General features: G+C 45.7%; 1 protein-coding gene across 1 annotated transcript; it reads right to left on the bottom strand.

The window, feature by feature from the left end:
- Nucleotides 1-5006: 5006 nt before the first annotated feature.
- Nucleotides 5007-22377, bottom strand: HDC (histidine decarboxylase). The gene is made up of 12 exons (XM_019730621.2): nt 22178-22377; nt 19885-20057; nt 16211-16324; nt 15148-15270; nt 12733-12867; nt 12339-12482; nt 11790-11856; nt 10766-10928; nt 10583-10673; nt 8238-8336; nt 6188-6289; nt 5007-6076 (listed from the first exon to the last, which is right to left on the bottom strand). The coding sequence occupies exons 1-12, from the start codon at nt 22203-22205 to the stop codon at nt 5342-5344; spliced, it is 1974 nt and encodes a 657-aa protein (XP_019586180.2). The 5' UTR covers nt 22206-22377; the 3' UTR covers nt 5007-5341.
- Nucleotides 22378-24260: the final 1883 nt, after the last annotated feature.

Here is a 24260-nt window from a genome sequence, read left to right as displayed (position 1 = left end):
TTTGAGAGGGCACTGTCTCTTTCCTTACTTTATTTTAAATGCAAACCCTGAGCCTGACAGCTTCATTAGTAACTTTTCACAGGTGTCCCATTCATAATGATAATGACATTCTAGGTAAACTATGGAAAGGAAAAATATTGGGAGGTGAGGGGGGTGGGTCAATGAACAGCCCAGTGGAAATCCAGCTCCAGTGTAAAGCCAACTCTCCCCACCCAGTAGCATCTTGGCCACTGTCTAAAACAGCACTATCCAAAAGGTGAGATTGCCATCTATAGTTCTTGAAGGACCCTAAGTAATAGCATCAGAATTCTCTACATAAAAGGTGTTCAGCAGATATTTGTTAGCGATATAAAGCGTTGCAAACTCAAGTGTCTTCAAGGATTCACATTGGAAATGTGGATGAGAGAAGCAGGTCACCAATGAATGTGGCCAACTTGAGGACAGCCACTACTCAGCTGTGTGCGTGGATTATTGTCGTGTGGGACTTCAGCTCAGGCACTTCTGGGATCTTGTGATGATTCAGAAAACAGAAACCCAGATATTTATATGACTCGCCCAATTTTTAATATGTGAAGTCTCAAACATTTTTAAACGTATATGCACCACAAATGGAATGTATCTGTGGACCAGATAAATATCAGCTCTCCAGTTAGTGCCCCCCAGTCCCACGTGCTCCTCAGACCGGAGCTGGTTTCACACCACAGCCCATGTCCTGCCAGAGCCAGCCTCCTGCCAGAGAGAGCCCGTTCCAGGACCGAAGGCCCTTCGACATGGCGCGGGAGGGTTTGGGAACGTTGAGGAGCTTTGTCAGACAGGCTTTTTCTCCTTACACTTAGCTGCCTCTCTGCCCGAGTAGAACTCCCTAATCTCTGCAGGTGTCAGTTGCACACAGTTTCCAAAGGCAGGTTTGTGGCAGCCCTCGGGGCAGCATGTTCTTTCCTAGAGCTTGTCCTAGGCCTCTGGAACACCACGGTCACTGAGTCCCCATACAAGAAATGTAATCCGAGTTCCCTCCAGCCTCCCTAAAAGAAGTGGTGTTTCCTTCCCCAGAGGGCATTTTCAGATGTCCAGTGGCTGGCAAGGAGCCCCAATTCTCCCCCAATTTAGTCCCCATGAGGACGCAGGCAAACATATCCAGGGATCCTCAATGACATACTAGAGGTATCGCCCCCACTCCCAACACATTACTAGAAATGTTTTTTGAACTCTCTCCACTCTCTTAGGTGATTCCTAAAAGGGCCCCTGACAGAATCCCTGCCGCCGCTCATTATGCACAACAGTAAACATTTCCTGCGTACTTAATATGCATCAGGGACTTGAGGAGAGCCAAAGGAAAATTCTGGGTATCCCTGAACCTTTAGGAATGTTGCCAATAGCTTAGAACGATTGTTGCCTGTGAGTCAGCACTTGGGAATTTTTGCAAAATTCTAAGTAACTCTCCTTTCGCTTTATCAATTTCCCAGTGAGAAGTTGAACCCAAGTGTTGGGAGATAGCATGACCTTTGTTTTTGAGAGTATCATGTTGTGCAATTGTGTTGCTTGGAATCTTGTTAAAGTGAATCCGGGGGTAAGCAGAGGTTACGTTAAAGCAGTGACATCATTCTGTGTCACAGGGGCATTTTTTGGATGAAAGGTCAGCACTTACACCTTTAGCCAGAACATTAGGTTCCAGTGACCAGAGCCTGCTGGGATTTAGCCACCTTTGACTCGCATTTTAGACTTTCTAGTTAGAAACAGAAACTCTCCCTCCCAGCCTGCTCTCCCTCAGCCCCTAGCTTCTCCAAACCTTTGTGGTTCTGGCCAGTGGATAGAGACACCAGCTCAATATCCTTAATTGCATGTATGTATACAAAATTAAGCCATTATCTGTGACAGATAATCAACTTTAAAGACCGGTTTTTCTCTTCTAAAAGAGCCAGAAATTGTGTCCATAGAATCTGTACAAATCACATTTGAAAATACAAATGGACATTTTTAGAAACATAAGCTGATACCCATGGAAATAATTCAACAGGTCTCCAATTTCAAATGATTGTTTGGAAACATATAATCAGTGCATAGATAGGATGCTACAGGCACCAAAATAGTTTGAGGATAAAACTAGAAAATGTAAGCATCTGAAATGGAAGCTAGTGAGAATCCATACAAAAATGGAGATTAACCAAGTGCAGTGACGTACCCTAAGAGATGATTTGTTAATGTGTTGCTGGTGCATACATCCACTCTATACTTGGTCTTAGCCAAACAGCCAAGAAGCGATCATACATTCACTCTGCAAGCATTTAGTGGGTGCCTGCCTGTTATGGACCAAGAAATGACCTTAGCACTAGTGTGATGCCATTTTCCAAGTCTCCATCTAGGAAGGCAGGTCAGACGTTCAAGGAAGCCTGACCGGAAAGATCCCTAGAGAAAAGGTCTTTTCCTTGTGTTTTAACTTCTCAACAGTAATTATTTTGTCATTACAGTTGGTGGGGCTGCATGAAGTCTGTAAAGAGGCAGCTAACAAGAAGGAAGTTGTCACTTAACATCACCCCAGCACTGTTTAAGGGGAGGAGGGCTGACTGGCCCACATAGGTCTTCTGTCAGTGTGGCTGCTACCTCCCCAGAGAGCAGATGCCATGTTGTGGTAGGTGTGTATAGCTGAGGGTCCATTCCATGACGATCGTCAATTTCCCTTTGCACAGATGTCATGCTTTTATGAAGCTGTAAGTTCCAAGAGGGCAGAGATTCTGTTTATCTTGCTCATCATTATATCCCCAGTGCCTGGCACATCATAGACAATAATTATTTGTTGCTTTTCCATCAAGCAACCCTGATAAACATCTGGTTCCCCATATCAACTTTTCTACGGAGTATGGGGAGAAGCAGGGAGAATGAGCTAAATAGATGACCTGAGTCTTCTAGTTCACGTAGAGTGGTGATTCTCAGACTTGGGCCTTGAGAATCACCTGAAGTCTTGTTACAACACAGACTGCTGCGACCCATTCCCCAGAGTTAGAATTGGAATTTGCCTTTCTGACAAATCCTGGGTGTTGTAAATGCTGTTGTTCAGGAGCCACAATTTGGGAACCACTGACAGAGCAAAAGCATCCTGAGTTACACATCGCGTGTGCTTCGTGTAATTGGGTTCCTCAGAGCTCCATGATCCTTTATGAAGTGAGTCTCAGAACCTAGATCTGGCGTGACTCCAAGTGCAGGTCCCAGGAAAGCCCAGCATAAGGCAGCACTTGTACCCTTAGACCTACAAGTGTTCTTTAAAATTCACATTACCAGCACATATCTATTTACTAGATATACGCATACATATTATTTGCTATAAGAAAACTAAAAGCAATCCCACAGAGTGTCTAGTCAAACCTCTTTATGTGATAAAAGAGGAAACTGAAGCCCAAAGTACACGCCCAAAGTCACACAACTCATCGGCATCACTAAGCTCCCACGTAGCACTTACAGGAAGAGACACATCTTCAGAGATAGTGGTTCTCAGAGTGTGTTCCCAGCAGCACCTTGTTAGATATGCAAATGATCAGGCCCTGCCCCAGACCTACTGAATCAGAATCTGGGGGCAGGCCCAGCAATCCGGGTTCTAACAAGCCCTCCGGGTGACTCTGATGGAAGCTCAATTTGAGAAGCACCAGCTCCGAGCAGCGCTTCTGAAGCTTTAATGTGCAGACAAAGCACCTGGGGATGCCAGGACCTGAGGTTCTCACACCCCTCTTTGAGCAGCAAGCGCCTGGAAAGCAGCAGTTCCCAAATATTGCTGCACATCAGAATTCCTGGGGGAGCTGTCAAAAATACCAAAGCCCAGGCCCAGCCCAGCCCACTTAGATCAAGACTTTTCCAGGAGTGGGAGCCAGGCATCTGTATTTTTTTAAAAAGACTTCTAAGTGATTCTACTGTGCAGCAAAGTTCACGGACCACTGATAGACAAGGTCAACAGTAAAGCATTAAACTCTTGACAAAGACTCCCCTTGACCAAATTCTATGTCAGGCTCTTCGAAGCTCTCTTGTCGACTGCGCCTCTACCTCGGTCTATGAAGAGCTGAATGAACACGAGCATAGTTTCTAACAGCTCAAGGCCACAATCCTCGCATAACTCCAGCCCCCCGTAAAGTCCCTGCCTGAAAAAACTCAAGGCTGCCCAAAGAATTGACTGTCCGTCCCATCCAACCCCAGAAAATGGGCCCCTGTCTCCCAGCCTCTGTGGGAGGGTAGGAGCCTAACTTCAATAAGCAACAGGGAGCAAACGCAGATGGGTTTCACCTGGACCAACCCCCTCTTCTTGCTTTTTGTAATTTTTCACTTCCCTGACTCTGCTGAGCTCCCACGTGCCCCACTGCCTACTCCCTCATTCTTCCTTCAAAATGCCCTGTAACCTCTGCACAAATCCAAGTTGAGTCCAGTTTATGCTGCACTCTTTTCCCTATTGCAAGAGTGATTATTACTGATTCAAATTACTGATTAACATCTGTCCTTACCACTTTAACTAGTGTCCACCTTTGTCCCTTGATGCTGTTAATATAACGAATTTCAGAGCCACTGCCCATAAAAGTGCCCTCTGAAATGGGAAGAAAACAGTGTTTTGGCCTACGAACTAACTGTGGGCAAGCAGCCGGTGACCACAGCTTTTATTTGACTCCAAGGTGCAGAAAAATGGGAACATTTAAATGTACGGAAGAACCAGAGAGGCCCACTAGATTGACAGCTTCTGATTAAGTACAACCTTGAACGGTACAGAATGGTGGAAACAGCGTGGGCTGTATTGAAAACAAAGAGACCTGGGTTTGCCCACTTATAAGCTGTGTGACCTGGGGCCTCAGTGCCTGGGGCCACAGTGCCTGACTCAGGCTGCCTGCATATTTCACACCGAGGGCTCCTCCAAACTCTTTTTTCCACAGTCAAATTCAAATCTTCAGCATCCTGTAAAGCAGAATCCATAATCCTAAACATGCATTTAGGCTCCAGGATATGCTCTGGTTAATTAATCAATATTTCAGTGGTCAATTAAGTCACACAGAATATGCTTTTTTCAGAGACAAACACAATTTATTTCTATATTGTATTTCATATCACAAGCTGAGCCACAGAAGCTGCTATCAGTACACTACCCGGGGCCCTTTCTCTCTGACCAGACTGCTGGAAGCTTCTGGACCATGCTGGCTTCGACTCTCCATTTGTATCCTGCCATGGGCCATGAACCCCTATGAGAATCTGATAAAAATTATGCACTGTCTCCTGAGAAAAATGCACATATACATAAGCACACAAATTCAGCATACAATTTTGAGGGATTCAGAGACTCCCTGAAACACAACCATGGGCCCTGGCTGCAACACCAGGTCTAAACCATTGCCTGCAGAGGGCAGCAGGGCAGCTGGAACCCACACTGAGAGCCGCATTCAGGAAAGCTGGGGACACTGTAGAACTTAATTAGTTTTCTGAAGGCACTTTTCTTCAGCAGCATCATCTCTTCTGGAAACCTAGAGAAGATTCTGACCTGGGAGGAGCCCCCATTCTTCACAGAGCCATCCGTGGGCAGTGACTTCTGAGCACTCACGGGCACGCTGTTGCAACTAAGGGAACGCACTGCCTTCTTCTTACTCCGCACCGACAAATAATTGAACAGGAAGGAGGACAGCTTATGCTTGGTGACATCTGGGGCCTCTTCTGAAAAGCAGTCATCAAGAGGGTCCAGCAGGGTTTCAAGATGGCAGCCGTCTTCCCTTCTCACAGGACTGGCTCCCACACGCTGAGGCTGCCTGATGACCTTCCTGGCCTGGGCCGGGTCATCTTCTGCCCCACAGGAAGACTGAAGGGACGTCCAGCTGGGGCCCCTGGCTGGGGGAATGAGGCTCCCGATCTGAGGGCTCGGTTGGGAAGTACAATGCTGACTCAGGATGAGAGTGGCAGCATCTCGAATGAGATGCCAGTCTCTCTGGATATCATCCTTGGTAGTGAACTGGGATGTCACCGTGAAGCGGATGATCAACTTGTCCTGGATAGTGGCCGGGATGAGGAAGAGACGGCCAGCTTTAGCTATTTCCTTTAAAACACTTTCCGTGAGACAATTAGGACCCTGTTTGAAGGATAAAGAGAAGTCTGTATCGTATCCCCTAGAAATATCCCCAGACGCCTAGCATTTATGTTCCCAGATAACGTCATTCCCAGTCACAGAAGATGGCATTACCTTTAGACGAAAAACCACCAGGCCAAGGTGCCTCTTGGCAGGAATTTCAAAGAAAGGATCATTTCTGACCAGAGATTCAAAATATTTAGCCATTTCAGTCCCCTAGAATTGTAAATAGAGAACTGAGATTAATAGGCAGGGGACAACCACGCATAAACGTTCACACTGCTAAATGGGTTTAAACCAGGACAACTTTGAACCATTGAGATCTGAATGGCTTCTACCAAATTTTCTTCTCTGTTTGAGTTTGCTCATATCCCAAGCTGGAAAATCTCCAAATGGCTCCCTATTTCTTATCACTTCAAATCCACCTTGAGAACTCATGTCTCAGGACCCTCTTTCAACTCATTCCCAGAACCAGAAGCTATGCTTTTTGCAATCAGTGCAATCTGGCCTCATATCCTGGCCTCACAGCTTCTTGACCAGCCAAGGGGACAGGCGAGGGCCCAAACCCAGGCCATGCTCTATGCTCCCATCTAGGTGCCTCGTAAGGGTTGCAGCTTGTTTCTACTGAACATAAAGGCACCATGTGGGCTGTTAACAGCTCTGCCCCCATCCGAAGCCTACATCTTTCCCTTGCCTCTCAAACCTTTTCACCTCACATGTCCTTTCATCTCCTTTTTACTGACGTTCTACAAAGAGCATATTTTATACATCATCCCCATGTACACCGTGGAGAGGCTTGGCACCCACTTAATGGGTACAGAGCTTCTGCTTGGGATGGTGGGAAAAGTTCTGGAAATAGATAGTAGTGATGGTTGCACACATTGGTAGTGCACTAAGGTCACTTAATTGTACACTTAAAAATGGTGAAAGTTGGGCCGGCCCGGTGGCTCAGGCAGTTGGAGCTCCATGCTCCTAACTCCGAAGGCTGCCGGTTCGATTCCCACATGGGCCAGTGGACCAGGAATGGTGGGTAGCACCCCCTGCAACTAAGATTGAACATGGCACTTTGAGATGAGCTGAGCTGCCACTGCACTCCCGGATGGCTCAGTTGGTTGGAACGCGTCCTTTCAACCACAAGGTTGCCAGTTCAACTCCCACAAGGGATGGTGGGCTGTGCCCCCTGCAACTAGCAACGGCAACTGGACCTGGAGCTGAGCTGTGCTCTCCACAACTAAGACTGAAAGGACAACAACTTGACTTGGAAAAAAGTCCTGGAAGTACACACTGTTCCCCAATAAAGTCCTATTCCCCTTCCCCAATAAAATCTTAAAAAAAAAAAAAAAAAATGGTTAAAGTTGTAAATTTTGTTATGTGTATTTAATATGATAAAAAAATGTTAAAGCTTTGTATCATATTAATCTTTCACTGGAGTTCATTTAAAAATTTTTCCTGTATTTTTTAACAAAGGAGTATTAACTAAACAAGAACAGAACTTGCCTTTTGTTTCATTTCCTAAAATATCTCCAGGTATTCAGAAGAATTTCAATAAAATATTTGCTAAGTAATTTCTATCACCTGATTCTCACACCTGCTACTGTATTTCAAGAGAAGGCAAGAGGTTTAGCTAATCATGCCTCTGACCATGAGGAAACAAGTTACTACCGTGTTTCCCTGAAAATAAGACCTAACCGGAAAATAAGCCCTAGCATTGATTTTTCAGGATGACATCCCCAGAACATAAGCCCTAATGCGTCTTTTGGCACAAAACTTAATATAAGACCCTGTCTTACTTTCGAGGAAACACGGTACAAACCTCACCCAGAACCCCTTTCTCTCTCCACTGCATGGCCTCTTTAAAACAGTCTCCACTTGCTGCCCCAAGAACTTTTCATTGTCAAGGTCTCAGGCTCTCTCTCAGGGAAAACATCCTACTAAATGCTTTCTTGCTGTTTGATGTGTCATGTTCTGCTCAGTGTTCCTCTAGCTAACAAAGAGACGGCCGCCCTGAATAATCGAGTCCCAGGAGCCCGCAAATAGGCCTGGACTCCTGAGCCGCCTGCCTCAGGTCCCCTGGGCAGGTCTGCAAAGCAGAAACCAGACTTCCTCCCCAGGAGAACACAAAGCAAGCCCAGGCCCAGCCCATAGTGAGTGCACTAGTACGTACGTGTCTGACATGCGCTTGAAGATTCTTCACCCCGAAGGACCGAATCACAAACCAGAGCTTTATCGAGCGAAATCGCCTGCTCAGGGGGATCTGCCAGTGCTAGAACAGAGGAGCACAGAGGAGCCTGTGGTTAGAAACAAGGACACCTGCCTCCTCATGCACTCTTGGGCCTTATCATCCATTGCCTGCCCAGCCCTCCAGGGATGGTTGGTGTCACCATGACTCTGAAGCTGTTGCTAAGGAACAGCCAAGGAAAGTTACCCAGAGACTGCCACATCATGTGACTAAATCAAGGGTGAAGGTGGCCAATGGGCCCTTATCCAAGAGAAGGACAAGTGGGAACCAAGTCTGTGACCCTGAACGAAGGAGAAGACACTTTGCTTTAAAGGTAGCCTTAAATATTTCATCCCAGGCCGAAACTCAACATATGGGCAATGCATTTTTTTCTCTAAAAGAACCTGAGTTCCTTGAATAGCAGAAAATAAAGTTCTATTTCTATTTACCACCCCCCCAACAAAAAATGTAAAGTATAGTGGTCAAGAGCTCAGAGGCTGGAGCCGGCAGACCTAGGCTTCTCCTTACAGGCTGTGACCTTGGGCAGTGCTACCTCCCTGGTTCCTCATGAGACGGAAAATGTACAGCACCTCTCAGGGAAGTGGTTCGAGGAGAACCCACGCAAAGAGCTTCACAGAAATTTGTCAGTAAGTGTTGCCTATTTACATGTTTAAATTGTGAGCTACCGATCACAGTAGTATTTCTGCCTAGAACCAAGATGACCATTATTTAATCTCACTGTCTTGTCCTAACTTTTTTCTGTGACATTCCTGTGCCCTCAGGAGGTATCATTCCAGCTTTCAGATTTCAAACGATCATCTGCATCTCGGTCTCTGTTAGACTAAAATTGACCTTTGTTCCTGGTAACTAAATTCAACAGAGCTTGAAGTTCAAGGATGCAGGCACCACAGATCTGAAAAATTTTAAACCAGTATCAAGCTGATTTCTCGGATCTGAAAATAGAGCACAGGGCATGAAAATACTTGCATTTATTCTGATGGGTAATATGGTTTCTGATGACCTCTTCCTCAAATGTCAGAAAGCTTCTGCCACAATTTCTCTGGACTAAAAATAAATGTTGATCCCATTGAATATTTATCTACTCGTCCATAGGATTGCCAAGTCCTCAAAAACGTGCTTCTCTCACCTTTCACCCTCCGTTTCCTGACCTGGGCACTGTTGGGACATTACCCTTTTGTTGAGAGACAGTGTTTCTCCTAAATCAAGTACTAAGCTTTTGATTTCCAAGCAAAACACTCGTGCTGAGGACCAGCTTGGGGACTTTTGTTTACCAGCAGAGGGCATCAAAATCCAGACATGGAACAAAATCCCTGTTTAGCAGGGAAAGCATCAAGTCCACCACTTGTTAGATGGACACTCTGAGAGAATACGAATGGATAATAGGGGTCTTCTCTAAAACCATTCTCTTTTGCAGATGGTTGTCAATTAGCTACTCTATTTCACCAGCAAATTAAAGGAGAGGCAGAGATGATTTTAATTTTTATTTCTTCATCACACTATCCATAGCCCCCATTATTCCTCTCCTCTGTCCCACTATTCGAAAACCAATCCAAGCTGACCCAGCAGGTTCTAGCTGACATTTTCTGTTGGAACAGGAAATTGGGAATTGTAAGTGTGGCATGGCTCTGCTTTAACTCAAGGCATACCCAAGCCTCCTCTGTGTCCTTTCAAGATTGTGCAGGTCTGCCCTGCCAAGGGCAAGACAATGCCCCATTCACTGTGGGAGAGGGAGAGAGTGTTTCCCTGAAGTCAGAAAACCCAGCCCTGATTTTAGATGGCTCCAGGCCCCAGGGATGAAGTCCCTAAATTTTCTCTCCCAGGATGCTGCTCTATTTCTGGCTCATCTTAAACATGGTTATGCATCTATTTAAAGCTGCAGCCACCTGGGTGAAAAAGAGGGACTTGGGACACAGGTCAGAGCCGCAGTGAAGACCCCCAGGATCACCACAAATAGCGGCTTCTGTTTTCTAGGAGTGTCTTTGCAGACTTGAAAACTAAATCCATAGGATTAGAGGTGAAGGAAGGAAAAGCATAACGGTACTTTCTAGATGCAGAAATGTAAATAGTAAGGATCCCCCAGGCCAGAGCTAAGAAAAGCTTAATTTAATACACTTCAGCACAGCTGGAAACCAAAGGTGTACAGTACCAATATGAGGGGGCGGGCTCACAGTGTGCCGCTTTCTGACGGGAGGGAGCTGACATACAGGAGACCCTTGCGGGTCAGAGGCAGCCATCAGAGGCCCCCAGGTGGCCCATTCCTGGCCACTCACCATGAAGTCGGTGGCGGCGCCCGAATTGGCATGCCTGAGGTAGATGGGGTTCACGCTGAAAGTCTGCTGCAGCTTGTGTTTGTCCTTGACCCTGTGGGTTTCCAAATGGGCATTAGTGGCTGAGGCCTCTCCAGAGGAGGCAAGGCTTTTGCGCGGGCTGGGGGGCTGGGCTGCCACACTCACCAGAACCCTGTGCAGTCAAAGTGCACCATCATCCACTTGGAAGGGTTAAAGGTGAAGGAATCAGCATACTCGATGCCGGTCAGAAAGCCCCGGAACTCAGGGCACAGGAAGGCAGTGCCTGCGTAGGCAGCATCAATGTGGAGCCACAGACCCTCCCTGGCACCTGAAGAGGCAAACGTGACCTGGCTGGGAGGTGCGACTGGGGGTGGGAGTGGGGGTTGCCACCAGCCAGCTACAAGGCGTCTCCCACCTGGGCCAGCTGGCTGATGGGCTACAAGAGAAGAGCTGGGAAAGGCTGGCCTGCTTTGGCTAAATGAGATGTCAAGGCATGTGGAGATGGAGGAAAGAGTGTCGGTGTGAGAGTGGGGCTGAAGGTGGCACCCCCAGCTCCGGAAGGGAGAACCTACAGAGCCTCACCCTGGTTTTGTCCTTCCCGCCAGAGGTCAGCATCCTCTTGGCCTCAACCTAGAGCTTTCAGGCACAGAAACCAACTGCCCACTGGCCCAGAGAGCAATGTTGATGCATCTAATACAAACATTAGAGAGAGAATATCTCTTTCCTAGTTGGTTTCTTGCTTGGGGATTTTAGACAATCACATTTGGTTTCTTTCCTGCCTTTATCTCCTCCATAGTTTCCCCTACTTTACCCTTTTCATTTTCTTAGCCTAGACTAGAAAATATTTCACTATGCCTCCTTCCCCCTGTGCTTTGGATACAGCATGCCATGCATTAAGCAGATTTTAACATACAAGTGAGAGAGTGAGAAACCGGAGGGTCTCCCACTGCCGCCTCCTAGGACAGGCTGCAAGGGAGGGCAGCTCTAATCCTTGGTCACACGGCTGGTGAGAGCAGTGACCTGGCTGCCTGGGAGAAGATACTTGTGACCTACGGTGGCTGTTCCCATGCTCTCCATCTGAACCAAGGAAGGGCAAGATAATTCCTCAGAGCTGGTTTCAGGTTCTTGCCCTAGGGAACATTCTAGAAGTCATTACTTGTCTTTCCAGCTAGACAGGGCAGACACTTACAGATGGGACCCAGCTCTGACAGGCAGTCAAATGCACAGACCCCAGTGGTCCCCAGTGTTGCACAGACCTGGAGGAAAATACAGGAAGTTAACATGGGAAGGTAGGCTCCTGTGACACATTTGGCCTGCAAGAAAATTTAATCACAGATATTATCTACCCTACCCATCCCACTATCTCAAAGTATGAGATATAGTGTATCTCACACTATATTTTACCTTGACCCACAGTAAGAAATACATTTTATAGGGTAACCTAGTACATATATACATGTGTATTTGAAATAAAAGTTTCACCGAACTATATACTCTAGCTACAGGAACGCACTCTGATATTTTCTATCCCATTTCTTCTTTTTCTTTAAAGCTGATTATTAACCCCCCAAATTTATTTCCTAACACACCAATGAATAGCAATTCCTAAATTGTAAAACATTGTATTTGAGGACCTTTCTGCTTTTGTTTGCAGCATGTTACTTACCTGAATTCTGCCAAAGTTCCTTCCTCCCCTCCAAGCTCTACCGTCCTAAGCTCAGAACACACCCTGACTTACAAAGACAGGCACCAAGCCCCGCTCTTTGTCCTCCTCGATGGCTTTCTGAAGAGCTTCTCCTCGGAGCGAGAAGTTGTCATCCACAGGCAGAAACTTCATCTTCACCAGAGAAATCAAACCAGCCTTTTCTACTGAAGAGTGAGCCTAGCAGGGCCGTGAAAACCTGTTAGCAGAGTCATCCTGGGATGAGCCTGCCCCAGACACTGTGGAATCCAGACTCAGGGAATCAAACACAACATTTGACATGTGTCTGTCCCTACAGTTCCTGGAGACAATTCTCAGGCCTGAGCTGCCCTGAACCCCAGCATACTCATGTCTTGAAGAAAATGACTCAAGGGCTGACTCCAGAAGCCAAGTACTGACCTGAAGGCTTGGCATACGGTGGGCAACTCACCTGCTCAGAGGCATAGGCAATGAGCCGCGCGTTCAGGGAGGACTCGTCTGCCCCTGGCTCAGACGCTTTCATTTCCAGGATTTTGTTCTTTCTTGCTGCCAGCAAGGCGATCAAGGTGGACTCACTTACTGTGCTCTGTAGTGGAAGAAGGATGACCAGTGGCAGTCTCTCCCTGTGTTCTCCTGCCAGGTTCCCTCAGGCCTCTGAGGTGTGTGTGTGTGTGTGTGTGTGTGTGTGTGTGTGTGACAGCTATTCCTTAAGAAGCACACAGTTCCTACCCAAGGGGCTGTCCTTCCCTCCCAGCTTACGTCCTACTCTGCATTCTCCATTCACAGCACCCTGTGCAATCCTAGTACACCCCCCCTCACTTCCCAGGGAAGTAATGAAAGCTAATTTTCACCTAATACCAACATCTTTATCAGAGAGGCCACAGAGACCAAAATGAGAATGTTTAGCCCCTGCTAGATAAAAGTTTGCTTATAGATACGTTTGTTCCCCCTATAAAATGTGCTTAAAACAAAGCACTCTCGATTTATTAGGTATGGAAATGGAGTTTATTTCCTCAGTGATACCCCAGAGAGAGGGTCCTGACCTATGAGAGAAGCTGCTGACTTTGACCTCAATTTTGTCGCCAATTATTCCTATGACCTTGAGCTAATATTTTCCCAACGGAAGACTTTTTTTCCATTTATAAAATGGAGCACATCCCTTTAACTGCACATCTCTTTAGCTGCCTCCAGAAGTGGGGGTATTGATCACTCAAATGAGGATTTTGGATAGGATTTAGCTCTGGCCATGACTGTGGGAATCCTAGGGGCCACCTCAGCAACCTCACGGGAATCAGTCATCCACTCCGTCTTGAATGTCTTTGCTTCCTGAAACCTTAGGTGACCCACAGCTGATAGTCCCTCGATAAAAATCCTGGCCACAGGGAGTGGTATGGACTAGATCCCATAAGACATTCAGTGGCTGGATATTACTCCATAACAAGGAAGCCAGCAGAATAGTAATAAGAATACTGCCTTACATCTGTATGGCAGTTAATAGTTTACAAAGTGCTTTCTGTCATCCCACGTGTTCCTCACAAAACCTCTCTGAAATTCTTGTGATTCTTGTCTACTGATGAGGACAGTGATGCTCAGAGAGGGTACAGAACGAAACCAAGTGCACACAGCTGGTAGATACAGGAGAAAGCATGGTTTGGACTCAGACAGGCCTGGGTTTGAATCATCAGTCTCCCACTTACCAGCTGTGTGACCTGGGGCAGGTTTTTAACCTCTCTGAGCTTCAGTGCTCTTATCTCCAAAATGGGGGATGGTGATATTTATCCATAGGGTTCTTGAAATGATTGGATAAAAAGCAAGATCATATACAGCAGACATTTAGCATGTTCTCCCAGATATAATATCTGAAGTTTGAACTATTTGCTAACAACCCAGAATGTCCATTACGTGCAGTAATCTGTCTTTCTTGTGAGGTTCAGATTTTAATCTTACTGCAAGGTTGAAGTGAGAGAGGGAGCCACTTAGCTAACAAGTGGACCCATTAAACTTTCCACTTCTTATCTCAGGGCAGTGTGTCTATTTTTATTTAATAGAAGAATTCATTTAATCCTCATATCCTTTCTGTGGGTGTGAGGTATGAGGCAAATATTATCATCCCTGCTTTATAGATGTTTAAAACCAGGAAAATTACACATTACAGTAGAATTCAAGAATTTGGGAGTTCTCAAAGTTCTCAGAACCAAGCACTCATGAATGTCCAGGGTTCAGTGATGCAAAAGCACGTAGCAATGTGGATGGACTACGGCAGGACCCAGCAAGCTCCCTGTGCTATATTACTCTTAACAACAACAACAAAATATTTGAAGAACTACCATTTGATAGACATCCAAAAGATAGCTTTGTAGGATAAGATAAAGTGATTTATGCTGTTGATTTCTCTCACTGCCAAGGTTCTCTGGGTCCTAGGAGGGAGGGAAAGAAGTTTCTACTTGCTTCTGTTTTCCGCTTCTCATAAGGAGTAAAATGGGACAATGGAGGTGGGTTGTCAGATTATAAACTAAGAAAACTGAATCAATTCATCCTAGAAATCTTTTTAATCTTTTTAAAGAAAAGAGAAAGGAAGGGGGAGATGGTGGTGGCAGCAGTGTAGACAAAGTGGAGTTGAGATGGGAGTGGCAGCAATAGTGGGAGTGGTGTCTGTGGAAGAGGTGGTAGCTATTGGTGGTGTTGGAGATGGTGGTGTCAATTGTGATAATGATGACGGTAATGACAGTGGTGGTGGCAGTGATGGTGGTGGTGTGAGGGACGTGGGGAGACTCTTTGGAGAACAAGAGAATTGCCCAGGCAAGGGTTTGGCTTATCTTTCACTAGTTAGCCCCAATGCTAGGGGGAGCTTTGCCAATGGAGGCACCTGCAAGACGCCTCCCCCATGGCTGCCAGGGTGGTGGTGCAGGAAGTGCTCTGGGAGTCCCAGCATTTTTGCCAGCCAGTCCATGACGTTCATCTCTAGCTCCGTGCATGCAGGGCTGGAAGCCTGAAAGAGGAAAAGCAACCTCATCCAGATAGTTCCAGGGCACCAAGATGCCCCCACCAGCCCCAGAAAGTCATCTGTCTCCATCCTGGTGCTCCCCTGGCCCTCATGGTATCAGTGGGAACCTACCTATCTTCCCCCTGGAGAAGGGATCAGTGTCGACCTTGTACCCCACCCCCACCCCATCCTCTGCCAAATCATAAAGGGAAAAGAATCTGGGGCTTTAGGTTCATGCCACCCTCCATGAGGTGGATTTTCCTGTGACTCCAAGGCTCTATGGAGAAACAGCCCTAGAAATGATTGCTTCCATTTGGCTCCCATGTCTTCAAATACCCAGCTGGAAGGCATTCTAAATAAAGGTCAGGGGGAAGTCTTAAGACTAAGAAAGAAAGCACTCTTTCCTGGAAAAGATAGCTAATCTCCAACTGCCCCACCCCCTCCATACACGTACCCCATAACAATTCGGACTTAAAATACAAAGCTATTCTAGGAGGCTTCTGGCACAATTGAAAGCCGATTGGTGCCTAAGGGATTATTAAGGAAAATCTTAGGGCATATCGCCAACCCCTCAAAGACAAGAGCACAGGGGAAGTTGTACCCACAGGCACCAAACTGTTGAGTGAGGGTTACAAACTGTGGCAATACCCAGATCTCAGTCCAAATCTCATCTCTGTCTTTTGAGCTGCATGGTCTTGAGGAGATAAGTTACATAAGCCTCAATTTCTTCACTTAAAAAATGGGGCCAAAACTCACGATCCCATAACATTAAAGTAGAAGATGAGATAATTTATATAAAGCTTAAGTTCAAAGAATGTAGCCATTGTTAATATTTAACCTGGAACCCTGTTCAGAGACCAGGACAAAAATTATGTCTGCCCCAGGATGTCACTTCCTGCTAAGTCCCCCATTGCCACTGATTATAGCTACAGCTACTGCTACTCACCCAGGTGAATCCCAAGCAGTTGATGGCATCGGCCAGCATGTCTCCCAACAGTGACGGCCAAGAGGTGAGAGCTGGGTAGTAGGCGTGCATATGGGGGCTCTGCCAATGTACCACCTGGAGGCAGAGCATGTACACAGGTGGCACCAGGAGCCATGTCCAGGAGGCTTTTGTCCTCCAGAGACCCTCCCTGGCAAAGGGAAGTTCCCGGTCTAGAGATGGGCAGACATTTTTGAGAACAAATAAATGACACAACTCCATAAAAATAAGACACATTCATGGTGCACTTGCCACCACATTTCTCATATTCAAAGCTAGTTCTTCAGTGAAGCTTTTGTACACATGCCAAGACCAGAAGAGAATATGTGAAATGCAAATTGCTATAGTAATTAGGGTTGTGGATTCTGGGTAATATGCACATTAGTTCCCACACCACCCCTGCCCAGTAATAAAAGGAAGGGGAGACTACTGGGGACAACAGGTTGCATGTCTCATCCAGTTTCTTGCACAAAGCACCCTTTGTTTTATGGATGGCTGAGCTCTCTGGGCACATAGCTCCTGCAGAGGGTCAGTGTAAATGCGATCAAAGCTGTCCTTCGCTTCCCAGTAGGGATGGAGGGAGGAGAGGCAAGGGCAGAAGTTTTAGCTCAATAGGCTCCCAGCTAACCCCTGAGCCTGTATTCAGATTAAAATAGACGTAAGGAGAAGCAGAGTGGACAGGGAGAGCCCCCCCACCCTCCCGCCCACCCATAACAGGTCTCTGAAGCATCCTCAATAGCCCATCAGCCTCACTGATGATCTAATCTGGCCTCATCTCACTGCTCTGCAAACCTGTTCATTTCGGAAATCGTGTCTTTGAACAATGCTGTATGTAAAGCCTGACAGGAAGGCACTTCCCATACAGACACAACCCTCCAAAGCCTGTCAATTCTTAGAAAGCTACTAAATATTCATTTCCTTCACACACCCTTCCCCAGCTCCCCAGCCCCCTTTCGTCCCTTCTCTGAGCCTCTAGAACACTCTCCTTCTAGATGTTTCATCCTGCTGAGAACTCATTACTAACATCTTAGCGTACCATCGAGTTATTTAGGGGGCACAAATTCCTTTTATCCTACAAGAGCAAGGACAGTGTCCTGGACAGCATGTATGGTAGAAGCAGCACGAGATTTAAACCCAAGGACAGGTTCTAGTCCTACCTCTGCCCCTAACCAGCTCTGTTACCTTGTAGATTTACTGTGACGCTAATGAGGCAGCTTACTGAACTTAAGCAACAAGGTCTCATGTTGGCATGGGTCTCTTTTGAAATCCATTCTCAATTTTTCTTCTGAAAGAACATCTTAAATTTTGTATACGATTGAGACCTCATAAAACCACATCTTCTCCTGCACCTCTCTCATCCTCAGTTTCTCATCAAAAAATAAATCCTGTCTCCTGGGGTTGCTGTGTGGATCGGCCTGGGAGGATATTTGTAAAATGTAAAGCACTAATATTAACGATGAGCTAATCATTGGTGATAGACGCATCACATATCCTGACTTGACTCAGAAAATCAGACCTCTTCCTCTGATTTTCATCAGGCAGAAGGTGTCATAGGTAATAACAGTATTTTCCAGTCTCCATGATTTGTCTTATGTAATTCTCTCAGCGCCCCTATGAGGTAGGTTCTACCATTATCCCTGTTCTACAGATGAGAATTAGGGCTGACAGAGAAAGAGGCAGCGTTCCCGTGATCGCACACCCCTCACAGGGACAGACGACAGTGTCGAGACAGAAACCCAGGGCTGTCGGACTCCTGGGCCCAAACTCCTCTCTCCCTCATGAAGAATAAATGAGGTTTTTCTAACCAGAGTTGGAACTAAAGCAAAAGGACAGTTTTGTGTTTTTTCTTCTTTGTTCCTAGGAGGTCATGAGGGATCGGAGGGAGGGCAGAATTCATCCAGTTGTCAGTGAGATGCTGACCAAAATGAGAAAGCCAAGGGCCAACTGCTTTCAGTCAACTCTGAGGCTGGTGCAGCCTGCGAGATGACACGCAAGATTGGGCCTCCTTATCGGGATGTGTTTTGTGACAGTATTTTGGAAACCTAGAGAAGAGCTTCCACCTCCTGATCCTATCAGGAGACAATTGTCTGTTCTTCTAAGATAAACATGATAAGATAAGCCACAGGAATCTTTATCAAAGCAGACAGATCTCTGGGTCCAGAAATGAGCCTCTTTCACCACACACCCAGCAACTGCTGCAATGTCTTTCAATCAATTGAATCAGCTCATTTCCGCCTCTTCTGACAGTTGCTTACGCTTCATTACCAAATTACAGCTGGCCCCTCAGCAGATGACATTTTACAGAATGAAATCTACGAGATAATATTTTGGGGGAGCTGGCTTTACTGATATAAACATTTTCAAAAGTGCATGCAAAGTAGGCTCAATGGTCAGAGAGAGATGAGTACTTGGCTTGGTACAAACTTGCCATCACTTTCTGAGTGAGTCGTTTCTCACCCTTGCCTCCAGACATATTTCTGCCACATCTAAGTCCAATGCTTTTGGGGGAATAATTAAAGTAAATCTCAAGTTGGCCTCTGGAAGAGCTACTAGACCCATGGGGTTCAGGACAGCATGCGCCAGGCAGGGAGAAGGGGAGCAGCCTGTGTGTGGGAGCATCGCTGCAGGGCGGCGATGGGTGCACAGGCTCACTCTAAGGTCCTCAGTCACTCACCGGTAGAGATACTGGTGTAGGGGAAAGAGCCGAAACTTTGGAGTAAGACTAGCCTACTTTAAAATCCTGAATCTGCCAGAACAAATTCTGTGACTTTGGGAAGACAATTAATGTCTCTGAGCCCCAGTTACTCATCTGTACAACAGGTATCATAGAGTCACTATAGGACAAAAGGAGCTGGCCTGTAAAGCGGCTGGTACAGTGCCCTGCGCATTGCATGGAGGTTCAATTAAAGGCAGCCCTTCTGTGCACTTTTGGTATGAATGCCTGGGCACAGGTCCTCACCCCTGGTGGCCTGGGATGACATCACAGCCCATGGCCATGGGCCCAGCTAAAGCCCTGTGCATCAGCCAGCTTCTGTCTGTTAAACCGGCCCTTGGCCATCCCCGGTTGTACCCTTTGTCACTGGAAGTATAGATGACTAAGGGAAAGCCCCTTCCTGCTCCTGAAAAGCAGTTCAATCACAGGACCTCCACTTAGTAAGAAAGGACATGGTTCCCACCTCACAGAGGAGAAAGGAGTGGGCTTCCCAGGCACCCAACCTGACCATCAGGGTGCCTTCAGGGGGCTGTCTTCTCGGCTTTCTTCCTTCCCTTTGGCATGTCTCAGAATTCTGTAGAAGAGCCCCTGATTCTGCCAACTGGGGCTTCTGGGACTATCTCTGGCCTCCTCTCTCCATCTTGCTATCCACAGTTGTCCTTTCCCCTCACTCCCAATTTTCACTTCTCACCTCATCCCATTAGATTTCCACACTTCTGTCAGACTAGCTCCCCACCCAACACTTCAGCTCACCCGGCATCAGAAACCCAATTTTAGTCAAAGTCCTGGCCCTCGACATGCCCAGAAGTTGGGTTTAGATGTTAGCCAAGTGGCTGAAGGCTCATCCCAGGTCTGTCTTCAGGCCCACTGCTCACCCTCCTATGCCCTGAAGTCCAGAATTACTCTTGTGATGACAGTATCTCACCCCAGGCATGATGATTCGCTCAATGTCCCCAAAGATGCTGTCCCAGCTGTCAGGTTCCTCAGGCGCGCTCTCAGGCAGCTGGGCTCGTAGGTAGCCAGGCCGCACGTCAGGAATCACCCGTCGCTCCCGCACAGTGCTCAGGTACTGATAGATGTAATCCACCATCTCTTTTCCTACCAGGGAGGCAGAGAAATCAGCCTCATGTCCCCTGACTGGGCCTGGCCAATGTGTGTCTGTCCCCCCTCATGTTGGGGCCAAGAGACGTGGCGAAGAAGGAGATGGATTCATGGGTGGACAGGGGTCTGATCCCCAGCTATAGGCCTTGTCTTCAGAATAAAGAAATAAGTGTGTGAGTGAATGAATGAACAAGAGAGAAAATCTCCAAAGCATAAAATTCTAGTGCCAAAGTAAAGCATTTCTTTTTTTCTCCCCCTTCCCTTCTCCATATCAATCTTGATAATCTTTCCCACCTTTCTCTTCTTCTCGGAACCAGGACTGCCATTAATTCATTACATTATAGGTTCACCAGGAACTCTGTGGCTCTGTCTATCCAAAAATTGTTACACATACACACTCACACACACACGCACCACACACCCTATATTCTTTGTTAGCACCGACGGCAAGCTCCTGTGCCAGGTTCTGATTAAAGATGAAAAATCTATTTATTCACCATTCTCAATGGAGCAGTAATTCCTTATATTTTTTTAAACCCATGAAACTTCTTTAAGAATATGATTAAAACTGTATGCTTACACACACACACACACACACACACAATTTTCTATAATTTCTGAGGTGCATGGAATCCCTAAAGCACAACCATAGGCCCCAACTAAGAACCTGCACTAGCCTGAAATCTTTGGAAAATACAGGACCATGTCTTAATTACTTTATCTCCCTCCCTGTGCCTCCACCAGCACTCCAATACCTAGAACAGTTTAAAAAAAAAAAAATGAATGAACAAATGAATAAGGAAGAAAAGCAGCCAAGTCAAATACTCTGAGGCCACTGCAAATTATTTATTCTTTCTTCCCTTTCATTTCTCTAGGAGAGGGTGTCAGTCTGCAGTGCCTCTGAGTCTGTCTGAGTCTGTCTGAGTCAGTCTCTCCCTCTCTTTCCCTCCCACCCTCCCTCCTTCTCTTCCTTTCTGTGTCTGTGTCTCTGTGTTAGTCTCTCTCAATATCTATAATTCTCCTTAGTACTTCTTAGGCTCATTTTTCCTCCAGCAAAAAATAAAATAGAGAAGAGGAGAGGGAACCTGACTTCCTCCCTCTGCACCAGCTCATGCAAAAGTCTTACGAGCAGGCTTAGCCCCCACACAAAACAGTGAAGGAGACAAAGAGGGACTTACTTCAGTGCCTTTCCTCCTGTTTGCTCTCCTCCCACCCTCCCACAACCCGATGTCTCTCGTGACTGCAGCCGCACCCCACCAGAGGCCTGAGAGCCCTGGACCTAGCCCTCTACTTGTCCAGGGACAGAATGAAATATATTTGGGTTCCACTCCCAGGATAAATGTCCACAGGACCCTGCCGTCAGCTAAAAGTGCCTTTGGAAAGCAATGATAGAAGCTAACGCACACTAAAGTCTAAAGGCTGACAGCCACTTGGTGAGTTATGTCTGGGTAGAGGAGAAAGGAAAACTGGAATTTTAACACAGGACAACACCTTATAGCAAAGGAATCTCAGGCAATGTAACCTGCCAGTGACCTGAGGATATAAAAACTTATAGGGAGAGAAACTGTAAGCAGTAACCTACCTCCCCTCTTTGGAGAGCCATGCCTGAAAACAGGGTAACCATTTGGTTTTGCTCACCACACAGGCTTGATACATAGTAGGTACTCACTCAGTATTTACAAAATGAATGACTAACTGAAAGAGCCCTACTAATAGATTCACACATAGAGAAATGAACATTAAGCAAAAAAAGATTTTGCAGTGACTGCTTAGGGATTTATTTATTTTTTTCTATTTCAGAATACAAACAATCAATCCCCCTTTTCCCATTTAGTGGATCAGGAATCTAACTTCTCTATTTTGCAGGAAAGTAAAAAGGAAAAGCATGATATGATAGTGTGGACGTATGTGAGAGCGTATGAGAGTGGATATGTGAGAGGTAGAATGAAAGTGGTTGAGAAAAAGCTTTAAACTCTGATCCCACATTCCTTTCTCAAGAGAAATTTTGCAGCAGCCAGCTCTCAGAAGGCAATTAATTCTACTTCCCAGTCAAATGACACCTCAAAATCTAAAGCAGTTCCTGCTGCTGGCTGTGGGAAGGGGGCCAGGATGCTCACCTCTCTCTCTGTACTCCTCGGGCTCCATCGTGTCCCTCTGGCTCGGGCTCCTTGGCTCTCACAGGTGGACACACTCGCAGGAGGTAGAAGGGACACTCCTGGGCAGCCAGCGGGGGGCCTTTATTTAAAGGGTTCTCCTTGCTTGACCTTAGCCCCGCCCTTCGAAAGCCCTTCCTCTAGGCTTAATTATTCCTCCCCTTTTTCCCCCAGTCCTTGGGGAAAGACTGATCACAACTTTGTCTGGTCAGGAGATGGAGGATAAAACAGTACCTGCTGGCAGCCTCCAAGTAAATGCGAAGAGCCCTGAGTTCTTTCTTCCCTTGGATTCAGACATACCCCAGCCTCAGACAAAGCTCACAGGGTATGCAGAATAAGTTGCACAAATTATTAGTCTTATTCCTGCTTTCCTAAGGGGAAGGGAGGGAGGAACAGGCATTAGCAGTGATAGGAATATTTGCTGTGCTCCAGAACAGGCGAGTTATAATCTAACACAATGGTTTGTTTTATTACTACATAATACCTATTGTAAAGAGGTGAGAAAACACGGATAAGCAAAAGGAATAAAAATGGAAACGTCATTCAGATTTAAACACTTTTGGCACTTAAGAGGGTGTGTGTGTGTGTGTGTGTAAAAGGACATGCAGAAACACAAATGTTCATAGTGGCATTATTCATAACAGCCAAAAAAAAAAAAAAAAAAAAAGGAAACAACCCAAATGTCCATTAACATAAGTGGATAAATAAAATGTGACATACAACAGAATATTATTCCACAATAAAAAGGAATGAATGCCACAACATGGGTGAATCTTGAAAACATTATGCTAAGTGACAAAAGAACCACATGTGTATGACTACATTTATATGAAATGTCCCGAATAGTCAAATCTATAGAGACAGAAAGTAGATTACTTGTTACCAGGGGCTGGGGGGTGGGAAGTCAGAAGTTGATAGCTAGGGGAACAGGATGGGGTTTTTTTGAAGGGGAGTGCTGAAAATGTCTTAAAATTGATTATTGTAATGGTTGCATAACTCTGAATATCCTAAAAGCATTGAATTTTACACTTTAAATGGGAGGATTTTATAGTATAGGAATTACATCTCAATAAAGCTTTGACTTTAAAAAAAGAATGCCCGAGGAATATAAGATCTTTGGTGAAAAAATGGCCTAGTGAATTTGGACTCCAGTGATACTACCAATAGTATAAGTCTTTCATAAAAGCAGGGGAGGGGAAAATAATATTATTGACAGTGACAGTAGCTGACACTTACTGAGCCCATAAAAAGTACCAAGCACCAAGTTAGGCACTTTATGGAAAACGATCAGTTATTTTCTCTTCAAGTGTTGCTTCTGCTCCATTATCTCTCTTCTATTCGTTTACAACTCCAGTTATGCCTATGTTGAACTTTACCTTATCTCATATGTAAATAACATATGTAATTGTGTATGTATATGTGCATATACATATTATAGATATTATATTTGCATTTCTCTGATGATTAGTGATATTGAACATTTTTTTATACATTTATTTTGTCATTTGTATGTCCTCTTTGGAGAAATGTCTCTTCAGGTCTTCTGCCCAGTTTTCAATTGGGTTGTTTTTTTGTTGTTGACTTGTATGAGTTCCTTATAAGAAGATGTGGCATATATACACAATGGAATACTGTTCTGCCATAAGAAAAGATGAAATAGTGCCATTTGTGATAATGCCAATGATCTGGAGATCATTATGCTGAGCGATGTAAGTCAGACTGAAGAAGTCGAGAATCACATGATTTCACTGATATGTGGTATATAAAAGTGAAAACAACAATAGAATAAGACAAACAAATGAAGAAACAAAAACTCATAGACACAGACAATAGTTTAGTGGTTACCAGAGGTTAAGGGGGGAGGCGGGTGGTAGACGAGGGTAAAAGGGATCAAATATATGGTGATGGAAAAAGAACTGACTCCAGGTGGTGAACACACAATGTGAGATATAGATGATGTAATACAGAATTGTACACCTGACATCTATGTAACTTTACTAATTGTCACCCCAGTAAACTTTAATTAAAAAAACAAGAAAGTGAAAAT

This window comes from Rhinolophus sinicus, linkage group LG03, assembly GCF_036562045.2.
Source record: "Rhinolophus sinicus isolate RSC01 linkage group LG03, ASM3656204v1, whole genome shotgun sequence".
NCBI lineage: Eukaryota > Metazoa > Chordata > Mammalia > Chiroptera > Rhinolophidae > Rhinolophus > Rhinolophus sinicus.
Note: the sequence above shows the minus strand (reverse complement) of the source record. Positions and strands in the feature narration are given on the sequence as shown.